Below are 27580 nucleotides of genomic sequence, written 5' to 3'. Positions count from 1 at the left end.
TGATTCCTTTTGGAACAAAAATGAAAAAGAAACTTTCAGAAGTTCACTTGTACTTTGTAAAAATGACAACAATACGAATGCAGACAGGTTGTGGCCTGCTCCACCACTGTCAGATGGAACAGTTCCAGCAGTTTCTGGAGACCCATTCAAAACCTCACTTAGCTTCATAGTGTGGTTTGAACCACCCTCCACAACCAAAAACAAAGTAAACTAAAGAAATAACATTCTTCTTGCTATGCAAGGTTCCCCTAGATGACCACTAGTGTGTTGTGTTTGGCGTTGAATATATACAAACTAGCTATATGCAGTTCATTGAACTGAACAGTTCCTTCATTCTGATTCATCAAGTACCCCACCATCATCACAGACATTCTTTATTTTTATATTATTTTATATTTATATTATATTATATTATATTATATAAATATATTTATATTATATTTATATATATTTTTTTATTATTACAGCAAATGTGCACTTGCAGCTTAAAGAGACATTTTTTTTTTTGTTCATAAAACATGAGATTAATGCCCACAGACTGGGATTTCAGTTTCCGATAGCGTGTTTATAGTGTCGAAGCGAGGGGGCAGTTTACTTCCCGAGGATGACATTATTTTTTCTTAAAAAAAACTCCTCTCTATGTCTTTATGCCTTGAGATCCTAGAATTACTCTGGATTTAAGGGCAAGTGTCTGTCATGTCTTCTCTGGAAATGCCCCTTTCTGTTTTTTATGTTACATTTTGAAAGTTACATTTTAAAAGTGTCTTTGAAACAGGCTGATCACAACGGTAAGGTTAATAGGATGCTCCCTTAGCTCCAATTGGCCGTGGCTCCTGTCATTTATTCACACTTCTCACAGCTCTTCTTGCTGCGTATGTGTGTGTCTGTGTTTCCGACAACTCTGAGGGGAATCTGCTATGGGTCGTATCAGATTGAACAGTAATTGGTGGCCAGCTAAGAAGGTTCACTGGTTTGCTTTGCACAAGGATAATTGGCCAGCCACTTCACAAAGCACTTTGAGACCATGTGCCATGCTAGCTAGCTGAACTAATGAGCTCTTTTGTGTGTGTGTATGCGTGTGTGAGAGAGTTTAAATGTTATTGTCAGTTTTGTCAAACTGCTAATCTGTAGAGCTAGAGTGTGTAGTATTGTTTTGAGGAGACTGCAAGTGAAGACAGAGCAGGACTCTGCATAGAAAAAACAGGACTGTTCCTTTCAAACTCATCATTCTCATCATCTTTCCCCTAACCATCAATCTTTTAAACTGCCCTTCTTTCATCTGCTGTCATCTTGATCTATTCATCCATCATCTTGTGTAACTGGTAGCTTTTACCAACCCTCCATCTTAACAATTCAGGTAAGAGGTTAAAAGAAGAGCTGAGCTAAATCCCAAAGTCTAGTACTAAATCACATTAGAAAATATCTAAGGGATGTTGTTTACTGCTTCAAAATATCCACAAAGAGAGGTTTGAGGATAAAAAACAAACAAACAGTCATAGATTTTATTTACCCACACACACTGAATAAAATAATTCATTATTGTGAGTCTCCTCTAAGGCAGTGATTCTTAACCATAGGGCCGCGGCCCACACTTGGGCCGCGAGCGCCACCTAGTGGGCCGCAAAAAATTAATCAGTTTTGTACGTGTGGGCCGCGTGGGCCGCATGGGCCGCGGGACTGCATAGCAACTCCCGACCAAATGAGGAGAAGAAGACACTCAGCTAGCTGTACGTGTAATAGTAAGAGAAATGGTGTGTCTTTACAGAGAAAATCCTTCATTTTGCACAGAGTACGTTTAGATCAGCCAGGATCAGGGATCGATTACTTGGGTCTGCGCCCACCAACGGGGAGCGAGCGCGGCGTGATCATTTATCCCGACGCGTCCCCGCGGCCGGGGAGGTCGGTGCCGCTCGGGCGGTGGGCTCCGTCGTTACTGCTGAAGGATTGTAGATGTAGATGCGTGGGCTGACGTGTGTGCTGGGCTGGACTGTTGTTCGAGCTTTCCCAAAAGCATCGGAAAGTTACTCGGCTGCAGCGGCCAGAGCTGCGGGCTCTGAACTGAAGTCACAGAAAATAAACTGACCATCTTAAAACACCCATGTTTGAGTCCAGATACAGCTGTGAGGCAGCTTTCTCCACAATGAACATAATTAAAACTAAATATTGTTCCAGGCTCAACAATGAACATAATTAAAACTAAATATCGTTCCAGGGTCATCAATGAGTACCTTTAAATGCATATGAGAACCTGACACCATCCAGCCCAGATTTAAAGTCCTGACAGGAGAAATTAGAGCTCAGTTCTCTCACTGAACAACAGAAAGTGGGGGCATACAATTATAAGAGGGGAAGAAAGAGAAACTGCAAAACTGTTCAATTGTTAAGATGTGTTTATATTCATTTATTATAAAAATGTGTTGAGACTTGTTGAATTAACAAAGAAAAGGGGAAATTCAAACTGCTGGTAGAGAAATAAAATAAGCATAGCATTTGAAAAATAAATAAAATCTATTTTATTTTTAAGGGTGCTTTCACACCTGTGGCCCGTTTGTTTTGTTCCGTTTCAGGGGCTGAATCGATACAGTTGTTCCGTTTCTCGTTTGTGGAATTTGTGTTCACAAGGCAAACGTCTGTACCGTTTCAAAGCTGATAACAAATTCCATGCGCTAACCAGCTGCTCTCTGATTGGTCAAATGAACGCGGAAGGAGTTTCCTCTTCCGCACCCCGGGATAAACAACACGCCCCTTTCAGCGCAGCGCAGACCGCAGCCGTTGGCTTTGGCTGATTTATGGTTCCGCGTTACACCAACGCAGAGCCTACAGCGTAAAGTACGGCGTAGGCACTGCGTCGATTTAACGCGGAACCATAAATCAGGCTTATGCGCTCGGCGCAGAGCGGAGCCCGGCAGCGGACGAGAGGCCGCCTGCCGCAGCCGGGTTTGCGCTGCTGTTCAATTCGGGGCCCGAATTGAACATTGTTTAATTTCAAACAATGTTTAATTTGTGCTGTGCTGGGACAACATCTCGGCATGTCCAATAGGAGAGAAGGTGGTGGAGGCTGCACCGACTCCTCTCCTTGCGCCGGCAGCACATACACAATGAATGGAGTTGTATCGGTTGCTGTGTGGATTATGTTCTCACTACAAATAAAAAAATGAACCGTTCAGGTCTCGATTGGAATCTGGCCGAGACCACCTCTCCTAGGTGATCTCGGAACGCTTGTTTTGTACCGTTTCAGAGCACGATTGTTGTGTTCACATATACCAAACGTTCCGATCTTTAGGGGGAAACGTTCCCTGTTCCGGTACAACTGCTTGAAACGGTACAGGTGTGAAAGCACCCTAAGAGAAAAAAATATGTTTAATTCAAGTTACACATGTTAAGTGGCAAATATGTACTTTTTTAAATATAACAGTCAGATGCAGATGTTGATACAACTATGAGGCTACTTGAAAAAAAAAATGTATATATATATATATATATATATATATATATATATATATATATATATATATATATATATATATATTATAGTGTTCTGGACCTTCGCTTGAATAAACTTTCTCTAAATGGACCTCTTAAAGTTTTAGTTGAATACCCCTGCTATACAGTGTTTATATTTAATGGGCCCCGGGCCACTCTGTACTGAAAAAATTGGGCCCCAAGGTCAGAAACGTTAAGAACCCCTGCTCTAAGGGACAGCATGAGATTCTTTATTTTTGAGTTCCCTTGCAATACCTTTGTGTTCCTTCCCAATAACTTTGCGTGATCTCACAATAACTTTACATCTCAATGTTTTTCAGTAGGGACCGGCATAAATGGCATAGTGGCAGCAATAGCAAGCAGTGGGACTTTGGCTTTACAAAATCAGTGTCTGACATGTGGCTGCATCTGCCAGAGAGGTTTAAACCTTGGTCACAATTTAATTAGTACACTAACATTAACGCTGTTTGTGGCTGCTGTTGTGATTTGTACATGCAGAACTGTGCTAAAGTAGTGGGCGCTATTTGTGGAGTCTGACATCAATCTTCTGCTTGTTCTGACAAACTGTCATCACGCCATTATAACTATTGTACAGTAAATGTAATTTTGTGTTTGGTATCAAAGGTCAATTTTCTCTAACATTGATTATTTCATTTTCTTTACCCACTTCAGTCCTACTTATGGTATAAGTGCATAATATTTGTACTATTAAAAGTATAATCTATAACGAATTAGTAAACCTCTTGGATTAAAAAATGACGAAATCATACAACTGTCAAATGCTAAGGCATCTGTATTTATGTGTTTAAATTGAGATTCACGTTTCTCTTTAGACTACAACGTTAAGTTCATATAAGAACGCTTATTTTGTGTGAATGTTTTCCAATAAAGACTTTTTTTGAACTTTTAAGTTCTTGAATTTTTGCCTTAAACTTGCCCCAGTTTCAAACAACAAAAGCTGCATCGTTTTATTGGCAAGGGACACAAACAGCAGCAGCGACCCCTGTCATTCAGAACAGGTCCAAGAAATGTAATTTCATCATAACTTATTAACATAATTTAGACAGTCAGCAACAGTAGATAAGCCAGCTTGCCCTCAAAAAATATAGATAGAGTACACTACACATTAAATACACAACCATAGTTACAATTTTAAACATGTTTGAAATGTTTGGTGAAAATGCCATGCAGTAAGTAAAACAGTTAATTATAAAACAACCTCATTCAGGATACTAGTTTCATCTTCTGAAAGTAAGGACAACTTTAAATGAACAACAGGTTGTTTTAATGTATACTTAAAAATAAAATAAATCTCTCTCTGTCCCTGAATAAAAGACAGTTACATGAGATATGATAGCCAGACTGTGACCCATTTTTACTGAAAAACTCTAAAGGACTACACTGCGATATGCAATACATGAATGAACACTGAAATAAACATTCTACTGGCACCTCCAGTAAAGCTTTTGTGCAGGAAAATCTACAGAAAAAACCTTTCTTCAAGAACCTCGCTCCACCAGCTGCACATAAATGCCCTCTTTTCGTTACAGTTTTATATATCCGAATAAATAAGCAGACAGCCAATAAGCAGAGGAAGTGTGGAAAATCTAGGTACACTTCACCATCAAGTCACTTCTACAACCACACTTAAAAGCAATAACTTTTTATGTATGAAGGTATCAGTTTGACTCATTTTCCTTTACAAAAGTGTTTGAGTATATTTAGGATTGTGGGCATTTGTTTATAACCAACTTTTTAAAAGGTCATATCACAGAATTTTGGCTTAGTTAAAATGGGGCTGCATTTGTACAGTGCTTTTCTAGCATTAAGCTTTGCACAACGAGCCATATTCACATTTTCACATACATACCCTCATTAATATATATACACATACCCCTTATTAATTAGATGTTTCTCATAACCATAATTGTTCTTGTAGTTTGTTGTGCTGGTCTGTCCCCTCCCTTTTCTCTTCTGTGCATGTTTGCAAGCCAGAGCTTCAGGAGCTGCATGCTGCCCTGCAGTCCAACCCTCTGATCATCCCACTGCTTAATTCCACCTGTCTGTGTGGATGTCTGGTAGATGCCTGCAGCCCCCCCCCTCTGACCACCTCAGTGTCTGCTGTCTACATCTGCTTATATAGTCATCCCTGTACTGCACCAGTTAGCCATTGTGTCTGTGTCTCCCTCCTTTTTCTGTTTCTCTCTCTTTTCTTGCTCTGCCCACCTGGCGTCTGGCAGGAAGGTTCCCCCTTTATGATCCAGGTCCTGCTCTAGAGTTTTTCCTTGCCACTGTTTGGCTTAAGGTTTTTCTCTCACTAGGGGAGTTTTTACCTGCCATTGTTTATGTTATGTTTATGTAATAATTGCTCGGGGGTCCTGTTCTGGGTCTCTGGAAAGCACCTAGAGACAACTTCTGTTGTAATAGATGCTATATAAATAAAATTGAATTCAGAAAAATTTAATTGAATACTCATACATAATTTTTCAGTTGATAAAATCTATGAAGCGTTTTTTTCTACACTCAAACGTAAACCAATTCGGGCTTTGACCATTTTAATAGTCAATTTGACTGAAGAAATTGTTTTCAATGTTTTGTCATCAGTTGGCACATGCCTTAAAACAATCTTTAGGCTAATATCAAAACACAATAGCTAAATAAAATGGTTTACGTTATTTGGCAATTCATAGTCCGGTTAGGTGATTAATCAGCTGCTGTACAGGACGCCGTATTTTGTTTTACCCGCCACCGCTAGCAGAGACGGAGAGATTGTATTGAAGTGAGACGCCTCACTTCATTGGAAAAACACATTTGGCGACAATTGTCAACAATTTTGACTATCGATTTTTGTCGACAACGTCGATGAATCGCTGCAGCCCTATCGCGTACTACGCGAGCGACGTTGCAGTTGGTTGTGAACGCGAACGGACGCAAACGGATGCGAACGCAGGCTCAAAAAGCAAGTATATCCGCCCCTTAAGAGTCTATGGACACACATTTGTAGCTTCCCACTACTGATACTACTAAATGGTTGGTGGAAAATTTAAATTTAAACGGTTTCTGAGAGTAGAAAACACAAGCTCTCCGATGGTGTACTGTATGATACAGGTACACTTAACACTGCAGTAAATGTACACGTGACCACCAGCAGCTTTGAATAGTGAGATTTATGAAGAGTTTTATAGACTTTTGGGGAGCTATTTGGCTTTTAGTATCAGAAGAAAACTAACATGTTTTTGGTCCTGATTTTAGAATTTTCTCTGTATCGCTCATGGTGGAGTTCTGCATCGATGTACTCACACAGACACATGTGTGTGCCTACAGGTAAGACACTCCAAACTGGAGAGAGAGAGCGAGTCGTAAACAGAGACAAAAATATTATTTTTTTGAGCTGTTATGTTGGCTGATGTCAAAAGGAATATGAACACCATTATTCCTTTAAGAAGTGTCGTAAATTTGCAACCCAGAGCTTAAAGCAGACACGTGATGACATAACCAACTATTAATCCGTTATTAAATTCATTGGCAATTAATTTTGACATCGATTTTTGTCAACTTTGTTGCAGCCCTAATACCAATGGATGCATTTGGGGGAAGAAATAGGACTGAGCATCGACATGTAAACTGCACAAGACCAAATACTGCAATGCAGCAGCATCCCAAATGAATGATGTGTTTTAACATAGTGAATACCTCTTAGTCCCCATTCACACGAAGACAAGCTCCGGCCTAAACGCAAAAGTATTTTATAAAACCAGCATATCATCCATACAAAGCCGTAGTTTTGGTTATCTATAAACGATCATTTTTGACACCCGTTCCAGAGTGGAAGGATTTGAAGACACCGTTTACGTGGCTCCGTTGTTACTCCCTCTATGCAACTTTCTGAAATGCTTGCGTCATACACATCACTTGTACTTCTCTGTTTACAGATTTCTGCGCAAGTGCGGAAGCCCTTGTTTTGCCGTCTGTTTTCGCTTGTATCTGTCATAGCATGTAATCAAGCCAAAGCCTCAAGGACAAAATACAGATCAAATCAAATTGGGCAGTTTTCAGCTAACGGGGTTATGACTTGAACTGGGCAGGGTTACAGAGACGGGACGAGAGAAAGACAAAGATAACATGTTGGCAGGCAGCAAGGAGACAGACGCAGAGAGAGAAAATTGATTTAATTTAGTTGTGTTGTTACAGCAAAGCCACCAAGGGAAAGCTCTTTTCAATTTTGTTATCTCTTTTGATCAAACTGTCAGTTTGGGCAGAATGTGAGTTGCTGCACGAGATGAAAAGAGCTTAGGCATAGACGAATGATACTCCTGCTCCTGGTGGAGTGAACATACAGAAGTTGCAAAATCACTGTGCCTCCTTATGTTAAATAACATGTGCAAGGGCCAGGAAGGTATCTCATCAAAAAAGCCAGCATGTATAATAGCCTTCTCCTCATCTCCTGCTGTCCATACTGCATTTAGTCCACTACCATGTGTGCACTTTCATATACTTTTGACGTCCACCTAAACATGCCTGCTGAGGTGTGCTGCTGATAGCTGCAGCTGCAACAGATTTTATTTACAGAATTTACAACAAGCCTGCAGACGCCCATTAATTCTGAAAAAAAAATGTTTGTGTGTCTGAAAAAGAAGGAAGAACCTGTGTTCAACATCCAGCTTATTTAAACAAACCAAATACAAACAGAATCCCAATTTTCTCCAACAATTTTCTTCACCAATTACACATAAGAAAATGAAAATGTCCTTGACTCTGCTAAAGTCAGACTACAGAGAACATACTAAAAAGAGAAGCAAAATGTCAATATATAAAAGAAAAGACACTCAACACCCTGGATTACTTTAAAGGAGATTTTTTTTTAGTTTCCTGACCCTTGATTTTGAATTTGATTAATATTTTCTAAGATATATGTAGTCAAAAAATCATGGAAAGAACCCAAATGAAACAGGTTGTTCTTCTTCACTTATTCTTTGCTGAACTTAATCTTATTTTCTTGTACTATATTGGGTTTCCTGCACTGTAAATTGGAAAAATCCATCCATCCAAACATTTTCTACCCACGCTTTCCTATACAGAGCCACAGGGGTCGACTGCATTATATACCAGCTCAATTGGAAAAATTTAAATATTTAAAATTTAAAAACTAAATATTTCCTTAAAGGAGCATGAGGCTCCTTTTAAGAAATGAGACTCTCTAGCGCCACCCTTCACCACGACGGCCGTTGGGGGTACTGCAGCCAACGGTGAAGCCGGCACGGGAGAACGGGGAGAACGCACATGCAGCGTCATTTGACGTCACATCCACAGCCCAGCGCGGGAAATTCGGGACCGAATTGCAGCACATTTTGCAGCACACAGCCTGTTCAAGGCAAATGAGAGATACACTAGAGGGCTCATTCTTTTTGGTTTGGAACGCTTCATCTGACATTATTACTAGAAAACTTAAAATGTATACGGATTTTTTTCATAAATCTTGCCACAATCCGGCCTCAAGCTCCTTTAAACTGACATTTTACAACTTAGTGATGCACCTACACTCAGAAGCTTAAGAGATGTTTTTGCGTGCATGCACTCTGCTGAAAGGACCATTTACACCAAAATCAAACTATCAGTCACTTTAATGCAAAATGTTGTGCTTACCTTCAATTGGGCAGTAACGAGTGACCTTCTCTGGCATTAACTGGCCCTCCTTGTGTCTGCAATACACCTCAGCAATCTGTTGCCGGCACTCCTTGCTCTTGGCTCGAGACAGGGCTGAAATAGCTTCTTTCCCACTGATCTCGCACTTGGGCGGCTGGTCGTACGTCACCTCCAGTGTTGCTGCAGTTGCCTGTTTCTTGTGGGGGTGCTGAGATTTGTGCTGTGACTGAGCATGATGGACCTGAGAGACACGGTAGTGCTGCTGTGCACCGCCCACAAGGCCTTGACCTCCAGGGTATGAGCTGATGTTTCCGACTGTCAGGGACTGGTGGCCTACCGGGAGAACCTCGTTTGAGCTGCGGCCTAGTCTCGGGGAGTTGTCCTTCCAGCTTTGTTGCTGAGCTTGAGCCTTCTCCTGCAGACGCTCCCGCTGCTTACTGCCTTTGGCCCCTACAGATTGCCTGTGTGGCTGTGAACGTGCACCAAAGTTACTATTATCCATATTCTCAAAGTCTTTGGGCACAGAGTTCTCGTTGTTGCTGTCAACTCTACTTTTTTCCTTCGGCCGGTGGGAGTAATATCCATCCTGGAGACAGAAAATGGAAAAAAGGAAAATAAGACAAGGGACGCATTGGGTAAATAGTGGGGAAGGGGAGAAGGAAAGGGAGAAAAATTGTTGGGGGGGGGGGGGGGGGGGGCAAAGAAAAGTAATATGATCAGAACTGAGTGAGCGTAGTGAATATTAAGTGTCAGATTAACAATCATTGTGACATGTATGAGTGGGCAGCGCTTCGCGATGGCATTGAACATTGAACTGTGATGCATAAAATTAAGTGGTGAGGTACTGAGGGTGAGGACTACAAGGTGAGGCCTAACAAGAGGTGATGCTGGACTGAAGGCTCCAACAGTGTGTGCCAACATCAGATTAGTCACAGTTTCAATTAAATTGCCCCTTAAATGCTCTATACAGAGATTACCAAGAGGCGATGAAGGGCCAAAATTTCATTGTGAGTTAGTGTGGCTTTTTGAGATTGTGCACGTGTGCAAGCACATGCATAGTTCTTTTTTCATTGGAGACATATAACAACGTGAAGAAACTGTAGCAGTATGGCATCTGGCTGCAATTTCAGTCTGCATATGTGACATACCGTGTAAGTGTGTATTTGCATGTCTGAATGTACACTTCCCCTATCTTTCTAGTAGTTTTTGCTGAAAGCAAAGGAAGGGCAAAAGGCATAGCAGAAAGAGGAAAAAGCGTTAATGAGTGTGGAATGTAAGATGAAGCACTGGCATGACATATGAACTTTGCCTCCAGGAAAGGTTGGCTTGCTTAAGTGAAATGTGCTCCGATGCATCAAATGATATCTAAGGAATCTGCGCGACTGTCACACTATTGTTACGGACCTTGCTAGACAAGCGAGTGTAGAGGCGATGGGGTAATAAGTGAAAGGGAACGGTATGACGAACAGCAGCCAAGGAAAGATAACACTCATAACAGGGATCCGTGATGTGTCTCTTCCCGTCCAATACGAAGTAAATGGAGAGAAGTATATGTGCGTGTGTGTGTGTGTGTGTGTGTGTGTGTGTGTGTGTGTGTGTGTGTGTGTGTGTGTGGTTGAAGAAGAAAAAAGTCTAAGTAAGCAAGTGAGATGCAGATGTGTGTACTATGGTAATGTATTTTCTACCCCTCTGGCATTATCAACCGATCACCCCCTCTACTCTGTAAACACCTTGTACCAGCGCAATTACAAACATGACAAAGTGACACCCTTTGACCTTCAAAGAGACAAGCGGCGTTGATATACAAGTGAAACACAAAAATGAATAGAAAGTAAATAACATTCTCCCTGTTAGCTTCTTCCTTTGTCGAGGTCTGATTCTCATAAAACTGGATAGATTTAAGTTGATTAGACTTGCCATTAGTCTTCTTTTTTGGAGCCAGTAGAGACGAAAGAAGAAATATTTAATTGTTCTAGCTAGGGCTGGGCGATATGGACCAAAAGTCATATCTCGATATTTTCTAGCTAAATGGCGATACTCGATATATCTCGATATTTTTTCTGTGCCATAATTGGGGTTTCCCCCAAAGCATTATAGCATAGCATCTCTGTTAGCTTCATTTTTTTCTGAGCCAAACCCTTAAAAAAAACAGTCAGTTTTAATACAAAGCTTCGTGCCAAATGTCACACAGGTTCCTTTATTAACAGAGGTCTGCACAATATCAACATGTATAAAACAAATGAAATAAAAATAAACTGCCTGCATATATAGAATAAAATGCTTCTTGAATAAAATAAAACAAATATCCCTTTCCTGCATAACAATTAAATTAAAATACACTGTACAATTAATACAATGTAGACAGTAACAGGCAGACTTTTCCACTGAGGTTGACAGTTGTGCAAATAACAAAACATTTGTGCAAATCTCAAATAAAACATTCAAGTCAATTTGTCACAAAATAAGCTATATCAAAATAATAAAAAAAAAAAATATATTTTTTTTTTTAAATCGATATAAACGATATTGTCTCGTACCATATCGCGTTTGAAAATATATCGATATATATTAAAATCTCGATATATCGCCCAGCCCTAGTTCTAGCGCAGTGCTGGGAACCCTTTTGTCAATAACATGCTACTCATTCTATAGCTCCTGAAAGGGATTTTCCCCTAATAACAGAAAGATGAAAGGCAGAGATTGTAAAAGTATGGCTTGGGATGACAAGAGAAAAGTCGGTCACTCAATCAAAAAGTAAAAGGCGCACCGATGAGAGTCTGTATCACAACTATTATGAAAATATAAAGTTTTGAAGAAAAGTAAGGGGAAAAGAAATCGATACGAACATAAAGAATGAGAAAACAACCGAAAATGTGAATAGAATTTTAGACCAATCTGTTCAGTACTGAGAACATGGTTGACAATATTTATAATTTAATTTGTAGTTCATAAGCTATTGTTTGTTTAAATATTTTTTAAGATCACAATAAATATTAATCAAATTTAAAGGATCTTCGTCTGCCATTCACACTTCTCTTCCCACAGCCCTGTTCCTCTTCATCCTTTCTCCCTCACATCTCACTCCTCTTTTTTGTTCATATGTTCCCCATTTCACATCTCTCACAACTCCTTTCCTCTCTTCTCACCATCACACACCCCTTTATAATTCTTAACTATTTCTCTGGTCCTGCCTGTCATAACCTCACTGCCTTCTCCTCACTGTCTTGTCGCTCTGCTTTCTTCCCCCTGTCAGTTTAAACACACCACGCTCCTATGAATGGCAGAACCTGCTAATCCCGTGTGTAACAGCTGCTAAGGCCTGTGATCACCTAAAAAGAAATCCCTATTTGGGGAGTTTCAAAGGGAATGCTTAAGGAGGCTAATCCATGCACTGCAAATCACTGGATGTTTGCAGAGGTGAAATGAATCTGTGTGCAGTTGTGATTACGTGTGTAAACCTCATGTTTGTTGTGGATTTTGTTCTAAAAGTGTACCCTGAAGTGCTTTTGTTTAGGGGAAAGAGCGAGAGAAAAAGAAACATGTGTTTGCCCTGGAGACACTTCTACTTTCATTCCTACTGTGAGAGATATGGGAAAATGAAAGACACGGTGAAACTGGGAACATGCACGTATGAAACAACACCAGAGCGCCCCTGAACGTCTTAGCTGAACGATACTAGTATTGGTCAGAGGAGAAACATACGACGGAGTATTAGGGCCAAACTAAGACAAGAAAATTTGGAAATTACGAGAATAAAGTCATAATATAATGAGAATAAAGTCGTAAAATTACGAGAATAAAGTCGTAATGTTGCGAGAATAAAGTCGTAATAGAATAAAGTCGTAATATTATGAGAATAAAGTCGTAATATTACGAGAATAAAGTCGTAAAATTACGAGAATAAAGTCGTAACATTACGAGAATAAAGTCGTAACATTACGAGAATAAAGTCGTAATGTTGGGAGAATAAAGTCGTAATATTATGAGAATATAATTCATGAGAACTCTAACAGGAAGAGCATCTTCTCCCTGTGTTAAAATGAGGAATATTGAGCATCTTGTGAAGTTATATTTATATATTTATAATATATTACGACTTTATTCTCGTAATATTATGACTTTATTCTCGTAATTTTACGACTTTATTCTCGTAATATTATGACTTTATTCTCGTAATTTTACGACTTTATTCTCGTAATATTATGACTTTATTCTCGTAATTTTACGACTTTATTCTCATTACATTATGACTTTATTCTCGTAATTTCCTTTTTTTGTTTTTTTGTTTGGCCCTAATACTCCGTCGTAGAAACACCAGTCACCTCTCAAATGTGACTCCTGTGAGATTATTGGGGCGGCACCTAAGTAATGTAATGCAATATAATGTAAAAGTCAGAAAGCCCCATGTGGCCTGAAGTGGAAAACAGTAGCATTGGTAAGATCATACTGAGGACATTCCTCTGGATAAACAATCTTCACAGTGTGCTTTTGTGAGGAAAGGACTCTAGTGGACATGCTGCTCTTTAATCTCAGGGAGCCGGCTCCGAGCAGGAAGCAGTGGGCACAGGATTAATAGTGGTGCATGCAGCCACTGGAAATGGGGCTGTGTCGGACTGTAGATGGGGCTGGGAGCTTAGGGGAACCATCGATTGTTAAAGGGTATATGTTTTCTGCTGCCTGGGAATGTCAGGGAAGCAAATCTAGTATTGCCTGGCATGCGGAAAGGTGGTTGTGCAAACACACAGACCCACACAACCTACACACACAGACATGCACACTCAAAGACACACACACACATGATATAGGCTCCCTGAGCTCTGCTGAAGAGTGAGGAAAAAGAAGAGGGGGTAAACATAAAAATCATCCATCACTGGTAGGTACATTTAGAGAGAGGCCTTTGGGACTGGGAGTTTGAGCGCCCCCTCTGGGGATGGGTTAGTACATTTCTCAATACTGAGCTGGCCCTTTTCACTTTTCCTCATTTCCTCTCCCACAGGGGGGGAAATATTTCACCTGTCCCTTTTCTCTCTTTCCTGCTCCCCACTTCACAATCTCCTGTAAAGTGGAGGAAAAAAAGCACATATCTCTCTCTCAGCACCTGTCCAGCTTCACTCCTCTCCTCCTCCTCCTTCCCCCTTTTGCTATATCTTCCCTTGCTTGAGGTAGAGAAGCGGCCAATCTGTGCCACCCCCTCACCTCCTCCCTAATGCCGTCATATTCTCTTGCAGTCCCATGGTAAATGCAAAGGAAAGAACGGTAGCAGCGCATATCATATTCACCCCACCCACCAAGCCTGCTTCCTTTGAAAGGCATCATTTCTATGGGGCCATGCTGAGATAAACTACTGTATCTGCCAGTGCTGCACAGTCTGTCATTACAAAAGCTGGTGTACAGACAGGATAACCACCCAAAAAAGACTAAACAATTAAATTATTTTCACAACAGTACTGAGTATGCTATGTGTGCTCTGTCACTTAAGCAGCTCCGCTACAAGCTGCCTGCCATGTGGCTAACAAGCTCAGATTAATTACCTGAACTGAGTGCCTGCAATACTCTGAGCAAGACGTGGCGTCTGGCACTACATGGGAGAGTGACGCACCGTCGGAATTAATACACAGCTGCCCGAGCATCTGAGGTAGGGCTGGGCGATTTTGGACAAAAACAAAATCCTGATTTTTTTCTCTGAAAACCTGATTTTCGATTTCGATTTCGATTTTTTGGGTAAAACTACAAAAGACAATGGAATAGATTTTTTCAAATATTTGATCTTTATTTTTAAAGAAAAATAGCAAACAAATTTCCCTATTGGGAATGAAGTGCAATTGAAAGATACTGTAAATTCTCCTTGAGTTTAGTAAAGTGACAACATTTACAATTTTCTTGACCAAACAAAGATGTCTAGACGAGCTCTGTCTGTAATGCAGCCAGCTGCAAAAAAGGAAAATCGATTTTCCGATTTTCCTTTTTTTAACATCGATTGTGATTAATAAATCTGATTTGATCTGAAGAATTGAACCCATGTATAGTAGAGGCAACCTAAATTATTTAGGTCTTGGCGGAAAAAATATTTTATTTTATTATTTTAGGTGAATTGCACATTTCATGCCCTAACACTCAAAAGTGTAGTTATGTGAAAGTAAGGATCATTGTGGGGGGGCTAAGGAAATGAGGCTTTGAGATTTGGTTTCAGATGCTTAAATTAGGCGGCTTTCATAGCAGTTAGCATGTGTGGGTGTTTCATTTAGCGTTGCAACCTAATCACTTTGATTATAATTGGATTGTGATATAGATTTGAAAATTGGTTTACACTGAAATAGGGCTGGGCGATTTTGGACAAAAATAAAATCCTGATTTTTTTCTCTGAAAACCCGATTTTCGATTTCGATTTCTTTGGTAAAACTACAAAAGACAATGGAATAAATTCTTTCAAATATTTTATCTTTATTTTTAAAGAAAAATAGCAAACAAATTTCCGTATTGGGAATGAAGTGCAATTGAAAGATACTGTAAACCCTCCTTGAGTTTAGTAAAGTGATAACATTTACAATTTTCTTGACCAAACAAAGATGACTAGACGAGCTCTGTCTGTAATGCAGCCAGCTGCAAAAAAGGAAAATCAATTTTCCGATTTTCCTTTTTTTAACATCGATTGTGATTAATAAATACGATTTAGATTTAAAATTGATTAATCGCACAGCCCTACACTAAAAACATTGGCTTGAATTTTAATTAACATTGTAAAAGTAATTGATAGATATAATTTACATCATGTAATGTAAAGTAATTGTGTAAAGTTGACTGGACGTTGGTTGATGTTTTAGTTGGCAGCGCTACATAATTAGTTATCTAATGTTGTCTGACGTTGCAACCCGTATCCAACCAGGGACCGACTTTAATGTGTCAGCTGAATGGTCTGACAATCAATCGCTGCCAAAGTCACACTTAAACATAAAAACATAAAATTGGTTTGGGGTCAGTAAGCAGAACAAAATTCATGCATAAGGCGCACCTGGTTATAGGGCACACAGCCTTTTTTTAAGTCGCCTTATAGTGCGGAAAATACGGCAGAGCAGAGGCTATAGTCTTATCAAAACAAGCTACTGATCTGGCCAAGTGAAAAAACAAAAAAACTAAACAAAAACAAGAACCAACGTGGCTACTCACGTGTCCAAACTCTAGATTTCACTAGACACAGCTCAGGCTGTTTTGTTCCATTCTTCTGAGGCTTATAGCCACATCCAGAGCTTTCAAGCAAAGCATTTTGCCAAGCCAACTGTGCAAGCCACATTCAGTCCAGCAAAATCTTAGATTTCTGTGGTTACTTTCTTCTTGGCTCATGTACTCATGTACTTATTCTGCATATAGTACAGTAAGTGTGCATAGCTAGATTAAACAGAATAAAGTGCTGCTTCTAAAAGCTAGAGCTCTAGTGGATTGTTGTTTGCGTTTCAAAATCATAACAAATTAAGAACTTTTACTTACATGTGTTGGGGTCCTTGTGTATAGTTTCCACTCAAACTAATATAATAGATTTGCTTTTGGGTGCGCAACGAATTGGTCTGTTATTTTGAAAGTGCAAGTGTCCTAACTGCCAAATCTGACTTAATTATATGTGATTACCTTGAGCTCAGTTGAGTTTTTCATATCCTCTCAAACTGAAAGAAACAATTCTCTGCTTTCCTACAGCTATTGTCAGGAAATGAGAATGAATTTGGTCAGGCCAGGCTCTGCTCTGCGGAGTTTCCATGCCTTTACCAGAAAAGAATATGAAACTACTCTAAATTTAGGGTAACTACTTAGAGTTGTGGTTCTGAATCTTTTTGGGGTCCCCCCTGCAAATTGGTGATTAACTCTTAGGACCCCCCACCCCACCCCCCCTGCCCACACACACACACACACACACACACACACACACACACACACACACACACACACACACACACACAGTTCAAGTTAGCACCCTCCGCCAACCCCCGATCTGAGGGGTGGGGGTGGAAATTGACACAAACAGCCTTTTCCAGAAACAAAAAAAAATCATAAATTAGTAGAAAAAAAATGTGTAGAAAAAATTAACAAAACAGGATATATACAGCATCCTTTCAACATTATGAAACAGAATAGATGCAGTAACTTTCCAATAACTACCTGGTACGAAGCTTGAAGACAAGTTGCTCAAGTCTTATTTGCGGCACATGTATGATTTTGCGCTGCCTTGAACTCGGACAATTTTCAAGTGAAAAACTGAGCAGACACTGATGATCGGTGCCTGCTGCTCAGATGCCGCTGCATGTGTGCTGGTTTCATGGCTTGGTTTGACAGTACCTCTCCACATATAAAAAAAAACAGAGGCTGCTGAGGGTCCCTATCAGTTGCTGTAAATCCCAATATGATACTGTATATTCTTCTTTATAGAGTCTCTTAATGCCGTCTGTTTTCTGTTTTCTTTTTCTTTTCCAGTGGCTCGGAGTCTGCTACTTTCGGAACAAACTCTTTTTTTTAAATATGAGCCATCATCGTCTACTTCTTTTTTTCTTCTTCTTCTTTTTTGTCTTTTGCTTATCGTGTTCTTCTTTGTTTTTGTTTTTTGAACATTATTGCAATTTCGAGCACTAACTTGACATTTGCAAGTTAATGAGCATTCCCCTAACAACTTCCTACTAATATTTCACGATAAAAGCTTTTTAAAGAAATAAAGGGTGTATATACCCACTGAAACGCTAGGGGGCTCATAATTTGAAAAGGATGCAGATCGTGATACATTTGTAATGACAGTGACATGCAGTAACTTCAACAAGGCAAACGGGTGCAGGATTTCTTATTAAAATACAAAGAAAAACACTTGTAAAGAGTAAAAGAAGGTCATGTTACCTTCTTTAGTTTAGGTAGATAAAGGTCTTGTTCACATCATGTGAGTAAAATGATAATATATTTCTATAAATGTCCGAGGATATTTTTTAAAACTGTATATTTTATTATCACAGACCCATGGATCCTTTGAAATTACTCCACAGATCACCAAGAGTCCGCAAACCCCCGTCTGAGAATCACTGACTTAGAGCATGGCGGTGCAAACATTTAGGCCCATCTCATGGCTTTCCAGCCTCGATGAGCTATTTTACTCCACAAACATGATGTATTAATTGCCACCACGGTAAAAAATGTAGTTATATCTTCATTTGCCAAAGGCGCCCCATCAGTTACAATTGAATGCCTATCATTAGCTCGATCAACACACATCTGAGTAGTTATTATCTACTTTTTAATTCTTATTTCATTAGAATCAGCACCCAAAACTCCTTGTCTTCGAGAAAGAATCATGGTTTGAAGTAAAATACTGCTTTCAAAACATTGTTGTTCTTCACAAAGGGCATGTGGTGGGACGTGGGAGACTGGTTTCTTTTGGCTCTGAGACCTTTAGATTTGTAAGCTAGGAATGCATGGCTGAAAGACAATGAGATGACACATCCCTGTAGTTTCTGGAAACATAATATGGTGGGTTCTTTCTCTGGCAAGTGGGCTGAGGGGTTTCTATTACATTTAGTCGTACGAGTTCCTGTTACTTTCCTTTCTCTTTTTGTCCCTCGAGCTAATCCCCTTAACTCCATTCTTTTCCAGAGGGTAAAACTAGAGAATGCAGGTCACATGAAATCTAAAAGTATGAGTGTTTGAGCACGCAAAAACATGATTAGCAGCAGCTTTGAATGAGACTCGGTTTGGTATGCACAGATGCCTCTTGCGTGCCCTGTGACAAGCCCTGAAGCGAAAAAGTCAGAGGGGGAGTGTGTCTTTCCATGTGAGTGTAACAAATATCTGGAGGAGGAAGACAAGAGAACAGTTGTAAATGCTTAAGGAAGCACAATGTAAAGAGAAAGAAAATTGTATATGTTCACTGAACAGAGGACAAGGTGAACAAATTGTCTCTGAGTTTTCTCTTTTCTCTCATGGATATTCTTCTGTTGTAACTATGTGGCTTGACAGACTATGTTTGCAAGCATGGATTTTAACTGGGCAAGGAGACCAAAAGCACAGAGCATTTCACCAATTACAACAGACACAAGTTCCTCTTTTTTGAATAATAAGAACAGAAAAATCTGCATTTGATGCTTACCACAAGAAAGTATGAAGAAAATGATTACATTTTGGGGACTTTTTTATTGACCAAAGTGGAATTAATCAGAACATTCAGAAGAAAAGGCAGAAGTTGTGGCAATATATATTTTGTTTTCTTGATTTTGTGAGTTTTGTAATCACTGGGAGCCAAAATTAAATCAAGATGAAAATTGAATCATGGATTTAAAAGCGGATTTTACATTAATTTTGAGCTACAGTGTAAACCTAAAGTTTAATAGTGCAATTGATACATGGCTTTAGTCAAATAAATAATGATAGATCATCTGTCATCTGAGCTTGAGTTTGGCTTTAAGACTTTGTTAGGACCAAATGATTCTTGTATAATGTTATGATACCTAAAATATTAGAACTGGGGTGGTGACACTGTGCTGAGTATTGTCTGTTACTCTCCACCTGGTTGATCCTTCGCCCTCTCACATGCCCAAGTGTTTCTGGGCAAGACATTAGACCTACATTGTAACTATTTCCCCAGCCAATAGTGGCAGTCACATGCCTGCATATATGGGAATGGTATCTGCTGTCTAAAAAAAAAACTACTCCAAATCAATATGCTGAACATGTGGATAACCCCACAAGCTGAAATAAACCCAAAGGAAAAAAAACACACAACCAAGAGTAAACAATCTCTTTTATATAACTGTAAATAATTGCTTAATCTGCTGCAGTGGATATCTTTCCAAACTATGCAGAATTTTCAATTCAAATTTTTTTGTCAACTTTGTGGCATTATTTTTGACAATCACATTTTTCAAACAAAAGAACTTATTTCTGACAAATAACAGAGCTTTCATTTACATTTGGCATGAAAGCAAAAAGTACTCACTCAACACCTGTGATTTTTGGTTTTGCAACTACTTCGAGAGTTTTAATTTCAGCAGACACTCATTGACATGCGGCCAGTTGAATACTGGCTGACAGGAATTTTGTAATAAATTTGAGATGTATTTATATCTTTTTCTAATTTGATTTTAATTAATTATTTTTAAGATTGATACATGTATATCCTGTATATCCTTTTTTGTTTGTCTTTTGGTTTGGCTTACATTTGCATTTATTTTAGGGGGAAATAAATCAATTAAAATATGACATAAATAGCTTGTCTTACAGAAGAGTGTTACATGGGTGTGCCTTTTGAAGTGCTTTTTTTTCATAGGTGGTGAGGGCTATGACAAAACGCTTTGAAGAACCACTGAGCTTGACTTTCTATCTAAGAAGAGGCTCCTTCACCAACCTGAGCTTTAAGATGAAGCTGCAGCTCTCGTGTGAAAGATGCAGGTGTAACAACAGCACAAGTATGTAGCCCTGCACTCTGTACTGTAATACAGCCTCCCACATGCACTCATACAGTGCAGCACAAATGATGGACTTAAAAAAAAAGTACTAACCTGCAAGCTCGGCGCTTTATATACCACAGATAAATGCCAACACTGATAACCAGAACAAAGTACTTTTTAAAACACACTACTGGGGTAAACATGTACATTTATTTTGGGTATTTTTACCAGCTGAACTGGATGTAAGAACTATTGTCAAGCAAACACAAATAGGGATCTATGTGTTTACTACAACCACTTTTGTGCATAACCACCTTCCATTTTTAATGCAAAAACTGACTTTTTTCCTGTCTGGTCTTTAACTCTGCGTATTTCTGTACATTAGTATGTGAGACTTGCACTCTGGACAATTAAAATTGATCTTGCTGGCTGTTTGGGATATATGAAATCTGGAAGCAAAAACGGATTCATCATTTACACTCAGCACATGTCACGCTGGTTAACAGCAAAAGATAAGTACTTGAAATGCAAATGTTTCCCTTAATGGGGAGAACCGAATTTAGAATCTGTTCATTTCTCTGAAGTGCCACAACAGAGAAGATAGAAGACATTTTTAAAATACTGCACTGATATGAACAGAACTCTCCTTTTGGGCTTTCCCCCTAAACTTGGATTAAGAAGAAACAAAGTTGAGAGAGACAACCTCAAAACACCCCAAAGATTTATCCTCAGTGTGAACCAACAACAAGAACACTGGAAAACAAAGTCCAAGCTAAAATCCCCAAAGTATGTTCAACTTCGCTCCTTATAAATCTTTTCTTGGCAGTCCAACAGCTTACATAGATGGATTATCAAACACACACACACACACACACACACACACACACACACACACACACACACACACACACACACACACACACACACAGTCACTTGTGAGACTGGTTTAATACAAGTCACATTTATCCTGGGTCATGAGAGTGTGATTTTGTTCATGCGTGCAGGTCCAGATATGTGTGTGTGACTGCGGTACAAAATGCGATTTGTACTCTGTGGAAGTAAAAAGCCAGCTATAAGTTTTAGTGTATGCAGGCAACAATGTGTATGTACAGTATAAAAACACTCTTATTTAAGAGGATAGTAATCTTTGCCATTAAAAGTAATATTTTCAACACATACCTGAAGCAGGAGGCAGCAATATAGCAAATTATAAGTGTGAAACATTATTCACAACGTGAGACTTGCCAGCACTCAGTTCATTAACAGACAGTCTCAGAAGAGGTGCTGCACCAAAGCTTGTTTTTCCAATGACAAAAGGAAATCATAATCTTAGTATCGAGCATTTACTGATTCACCTGCTGAATAAATCATTTCTTCACCTGTAAATGGCTAAAATTCTCCGTAAGAAATTTCATTTAAAACTCTAACTGAAAGCCAAAATCATGATCTTTTTATAGATCACTACCCAGTGTGCTTGTACAGTATATAAAAAAAAAATTGGATAGCCGATTTTAATATAGCGCTTCAGAATGTTACTGCGAGGCACAAACATTTAAAAAGTTTCCAAACTTTTCTCCATAAGAGATATGGATATCCTACATTCTTCAGCATGATGGTGTTGATACCAAATGAGCTTGAATCACAGAATAAAAATTCCTAATTTATCATTTTATCAACCCATGGGACCAATCCTTTTCAACAGCCAAGCAGGTCCATCACAGCTCACTACAGCTGGTCCTGTGTCAGTAATTGTCTGGGAAAAAATATGTTTTTAACTTTGTCAACTTGCCCATAGGATACTTTTTCATGTTACAAGACATATTGTGACCAAAACCGGTAGCCATGCAACACTAGCTGTGGATTTTTACTTTTAATATTTAGACCACTACCCACAGTCTCACACAGGCTAAATCAGATATGTTCCATGATAAATATTTAAGAAACCAATCATGACTGTTTGTAAAGTGGAGCTTTAAAACCAATTTGCATCTGGTGAGTAACTATTGACACGACACTAGAAAACCACAAGGTGAAGTTAGCACAAACACAGGAAAACACAGTAAAAGCAAGCTACTTGATGTGTTTTGCTCTGGTTGTGAAGACCTGTTGTACTCTGCTTTTAACCTGTTAAAGAGCAGCCACACTCCTATGCAAACATTAAAGCAGTTAACTTGAACCTTCCTGAAAGGAATGCCGCAGAGAGCGATGTCAACTTTGTAAAATAACGCCCTCACGCTGGATGCCTCCTTTGCATAAAGTTGAGCTTTGCGCAACTTTTTGGCATAAACACACCTCCTCGCTTTCCATAGAGAATGATTCATTTCATTCATTTTCTAGACAGTGGGCTTCAATGGTTTAAGCCTTTAATTATGTTGTATAAAATCTTCTTACATGTCATGTGAATATTCTGACAATGAAGATCACAATTAAATAAAATTAAATAGTACTGCACTTAAGAGTCCTTCTATTTGAAAATTAAAATCAATATCTGCCACACATTCCCTCTAAATAACATCCGGCCCTCTGTCTTCTTCTGCCTCGGTGCTGTGTGAATTTATAGATGACAACAGGATTTTAAATAATGTGCCTTACATGCTGTATATTAGGTTTTTATCTCACAGGGGGCTTAAAGTGTGGTAGCACTGATATTGGCAGTTTGCTGTGCCCCTTTATATCCTTTCCGCGCTTATAGCATTCTTTCCTTCCCTGAATATATCCCACAACTTTATATCTTGAGCTTAGAATGGGGCCCATCAGGCGATTTCTGAGCCATATCTCTCAAAGGGCATGAAAAAGCTTTACTCCTCCTGCTGTACACCTTCCTGTTCAGCCATGAAATGACAGCCCCATTTAATCAATGGTGAATCATGAAATTTTGCACAAGAGACCCCTTTTCTTTGCACTTGACAGTGATTGAACTGCACAGCCATGCAATTCCATTCACTAAGCGATGTAAGAAAAAAGAGGGTGGGGGAAGGGGTTAGTCTGTGTGCAGTCAGTGTTTGAGTGAGGGAAGACTGTAATTTCCCTGCGACATCATAGGCCCCCATGGATTGGCATCGCAACACAGGGTCCCCTCTATGCATTGAGGCCACATGGATAGAAAGCACAACAGACTCTTATAGAGGTGCAAAAAGTGGTGTGTGTGTGTGTGTGTGTGTGTGTGTGTGTGTGTGTGTGTGTGTGTGTGTGTGTGTGTGTGTGTGTGTGTGTGTGTGTGTGTGTGTGTGTGTGTGTGTGTGTGTGTGTGTGTGTGTGTGTGTGTGTGTGTGCGTGTGCGTGCGTGTGTGTCAGAAACATATGGACCTTTGCAAACATTTCACATAGGCCCCAAACAAACCAGGGGACAAGAATAACAAAGAAAAAGGGAGAAAAGGGGGCAATGAGAGGGATTTTGAGTAGCAGGATATTCTTTCATCTTGAATGAAGGAATTGGTGGGAAAGACGTAAGAAATATTATGTAGAGTTTTAGCTGAGATGTCAGGAATCTGTTTGAAATAGCAGCAAGACAGCACGTGACACTGAGGTCAAACTGGGTCAAGCCCTTCATGTCATAAATAGCTCTGTATTTATGCAAGATTCCTTCATCAATGTGAGTTTCTATATGCAACGAGTAAATAAAAAGACACTTGTGCCTGTGTACAGAACATACAAATGACATGCAAATTTGGCATTACATTTGGTGCATTCTGGTTTCGCTTCAGCATTACATTGCATGAAGGAAAAGCCTTCAGAAGAAATCTATTATGTAACATTAATGCCATGGAGAAGTGAAATTTTTTTACAAAAGACGCAGAGTCCTGAGGGTCTAAGGGTTAATGTTTATTTTTTATTTGATATTTTACCGTAACCATATATTATTTACTGTATTTTACACACTTAAAATACTAAGATTCTCTCAAAAATCGGCAGTGCGCCCTATTATCAGGTGGGCCTTATATGAAAATAAATGTTGCGCCTTATAATGCGGTGTGCCTAATGGTCCGCAGTATATGGTACATATATTCAGCCATGCAAGTAAATCTATGAATGGCAATTTGCAACTGACATGACTGATATTTTAATGCTAAAATATCTAATTTTAAGTAAAATGCATGAAGAACTATGGAATGGACAGTAATCCACTTTGATGTGCACATTTGATCCCCCTACAGATAAATTACACTAATCAGCTATAACATTATAGGTACCTGCTTAATATTGAGCAGGTCTTCCTTGTGCTCTGAAAGAGCTTTGACCAGTCAGAGTCTGGATAAAGACAATCTGAGTGTCCTAGAGTGCCTGGTACCAGGATGTTAGCGATGATGTATCATTTGGCCTTGTGGGTTGGGGGGTGGGGTCTCTGTGGACTGGTCCTGCTTACCACAGATGCCATCAGATCCCATCAGATTGGTATCTGGGGAGGCTACGAGTACTCCATAAAATAAATTGTGAAATTAACCACTGCTGAGGTACAATGGAAAGTGGCTGCTGTTGGAGAACAATGTTGCTATGCTGGGGTTTGTGATTGGTATGCAAAAATGTTCAGGTTGCCAAAATAACTTTTATGTGAATGTTAGGATGCAGGCTTTCCTAACAGAATTTAACACTGTAATAATATTCGCAGTTAACTCTTGTTATTAGTGCTCTTAATGTTATGGTTGACCAGTGTATAATTACTTTGGGAATAATTTAATTTTTCCATGTAAAGCCATTGACATTTCATTTGATCTCTACTTTGTGCACTAATCTAAACCCTACTAAGCGTTTACTGTTTTTTAGTGACTTATAACTCAATAAAACTGTAAAATCACATTAACAATGTGATAATAAGCATGATTAATTTCAAATGTGTGTTAATGACCACTACCAGTAAAACTACCAATCTGTTCATAGGATCTTCCTAAAATGACAATATATTTCATTATGTAATTAATTTGGATCAGGATCAAAATAACAACAAAAAAACAATCCTTGCACCAAGAAAATACTCCTTGTGTAATATGGTAACTTTTCAAACCCAGGACTTCACTTTACTTCACCTCAGGCCTCTGACTTGACGAAACATATTATTTTTAGAGAAACCATATTACACCCCAGCTATGATGATAAAAACTGCCAAATTGAACAAATGAAAAAAAGGTTCCTATACTGTAGTCTGGATCTACATATAAACAAAGTGAAAGGAAATTTCTGAGCTTATAAATGTACGACTGCCAGACACATAAACTCCTGAGTAGTTTCATCTGTAAAATGATGCCTGCGGATGAAGACAGCAATGTGATTTTGCATTACAATCCAGTGTGTATGTATGGTTCCTGTTTTCAAATGTACATCATTGTGGAACTGTAAGCACATGCACAAATATTGTTAGTCATGAATTGATGTGTATACTCCTCTTCTTAGGAATTTTTAAATTAAAACAATTATTTGTCCCACTATTTAACAGACATAAGAAAAAAAGCCACAGCACAGAAGAATTGAAATGTCTTGGTGTCTATGTTCCGAACCACAAACCGACAATGAACTGTTTAAATGAGAAGAGGAAACAAGTGATCAGCTCTGCAAGTTCAGAGTAAAGGCTTCTGCAACAGTGAGGAAACAAACAATTGGATTAAAAATGAGACGCCAATGACTGTATCAGCTGAAAGTATCAAGAGTATGGTAAGAAGACCAGCAATCCCTGCTTAACCCGTAACTAAAGAATGCTTGGATTGGATATGGAGCCATAGAGCCTTGCAATGGAGATAATCAGAGGGGAAACACAAATGGACAGATGAAGCATGTCTGACTGTTTTTCAAACATACCTTGGCAACTGATCATCTGATGTTATAAAATCACAACAATCTCCATCACTCATTATTTTCTTAAAATGACATTAATTAGATTTACCAATGTTACCATCCTAGAGCATAATCGTTACACACAACTGCAATTATTTATCCATTCATTGATTTTTTTTGTAGCCACTTCATCCTTTTCAGGGTTGTGAGGTGGCTGGAGCCTATCCAAGCTGTCGCTGAGCAAGAAGAACACCCTGAAGGGTTGCCATTCCATCACAGGCCCACAAAAGAAAAAACAGCCATACATCCTCACATTTGGAGTACACTTTTGGTCAATCTAGAATTACAGATCAAAGTAAGATGAGTATTTTTGAACAATGGGATGAAGCTAGAGAGAAAACCCATTCAAAATTACCCACGATAAGAGAATATTAGGACATTTAATAGCCAGATAAAAATCACAGTCACACTTCAAGTGAATCTAGCTGTTCTATTTTTGTTGATCTCCGTGTCAGCAAATATTCTTCGTCTATGGATACTTGTGCTCAGAAAAATGTGATTGGCTTTGTGTGTTTAGATCGTATATACATCTGGCCCCTGGTGTTGCTTTGTTATTTTCTGATACATCACTGTTGTCATATAGGTATGAACTGGTCCCATTGATTATTTGCATTCTAATAATCATGTTACAGTTTAGTGTGATGATTCATATATTTTCCAAATGGGTTCATATGAGACTTTTGCTGTACCTCATCTGCATGTGTGGTCATCAAGAATGAAGCTACAGATGGAAAAGCCCGTGGCTATCAGGACCATCCAATCCAGTTCAACATTTTTTTGGGGAAAACAGTATTGCCCTTAATTAATAAAGGCACTAAATAAAGACACTAACACAGTCAGTGTAGGCTAATGTAATCGCCATTTTAATTAAAATCAAGATTTTACGGTGGATTTTTGCTACATTTCCGTTAAAGGTAGACTGTTTACTATGTGAATGAAAATTTTAAGGCATTACCGTATGTATTCATATCGTACGTCTATGATGTAAATAAAGCACTATAAATTGAGTCATGATAGCAACTTGTTCAAGCATTGGTGTTCTTTCTGTAAATTACTGTAACGGTAAGAGCAGGCTCAGATATTAGCTCTGGGTCATTTTCACTACTGAGGTGTGCAAAAACGCAGGACATTTAAGCTTCCGAAAGCAGGACACTTAAGCATTTCAAGCAGAGGTAATGTAGTTAATGTGCATATTTGCTTGTATTATACAGGTACGTGATTTCCAA

At 39.0% G+C, this 27580-nt stretch overlaps 1 protein-coding gene across 1 annotated transcript in view; it reads right to left on the bottom strand.

Moving 5' to 3' along the window:
• Nucleotides 1-27580, bottom strand: part of xylt1 (xylosyltransferase I) — a 106195-nt gene that overhangs the window by 35963 nt on the left and 42652 nt on the right. The window contains exon 2 of the mRNA XM_061722843.1: nucleotides 9127-9712. Within this exon, the coding sequence (XP_061578827.1) occupies nucleotides 9127-9712 (586 nt within the window). The remainder of the gene's footprint in view (nucleotides 1-9126; nucleotides 9713-27580) is intronic.

Source organism: Cololabis saira, chromosome 1 (genome assembly GCF_033807715.1).
Source record: "Cololabis saira isolate AMF1-May2022 chromosome 1, fColSai1.1, whole genome shotgun sequence".
Classification (NCBI taxonomy): domain Eukaryota; kingdom Metazoa; phylum Chordata; class Actinopteri; order Beloniformes; family Belonidae; genus Cololabis; species Cololabis saira.
Note: the sequence above shows the minus strand (reverse complement) of the source record. Positions and strands in the feature narration are given on the sequence as shown.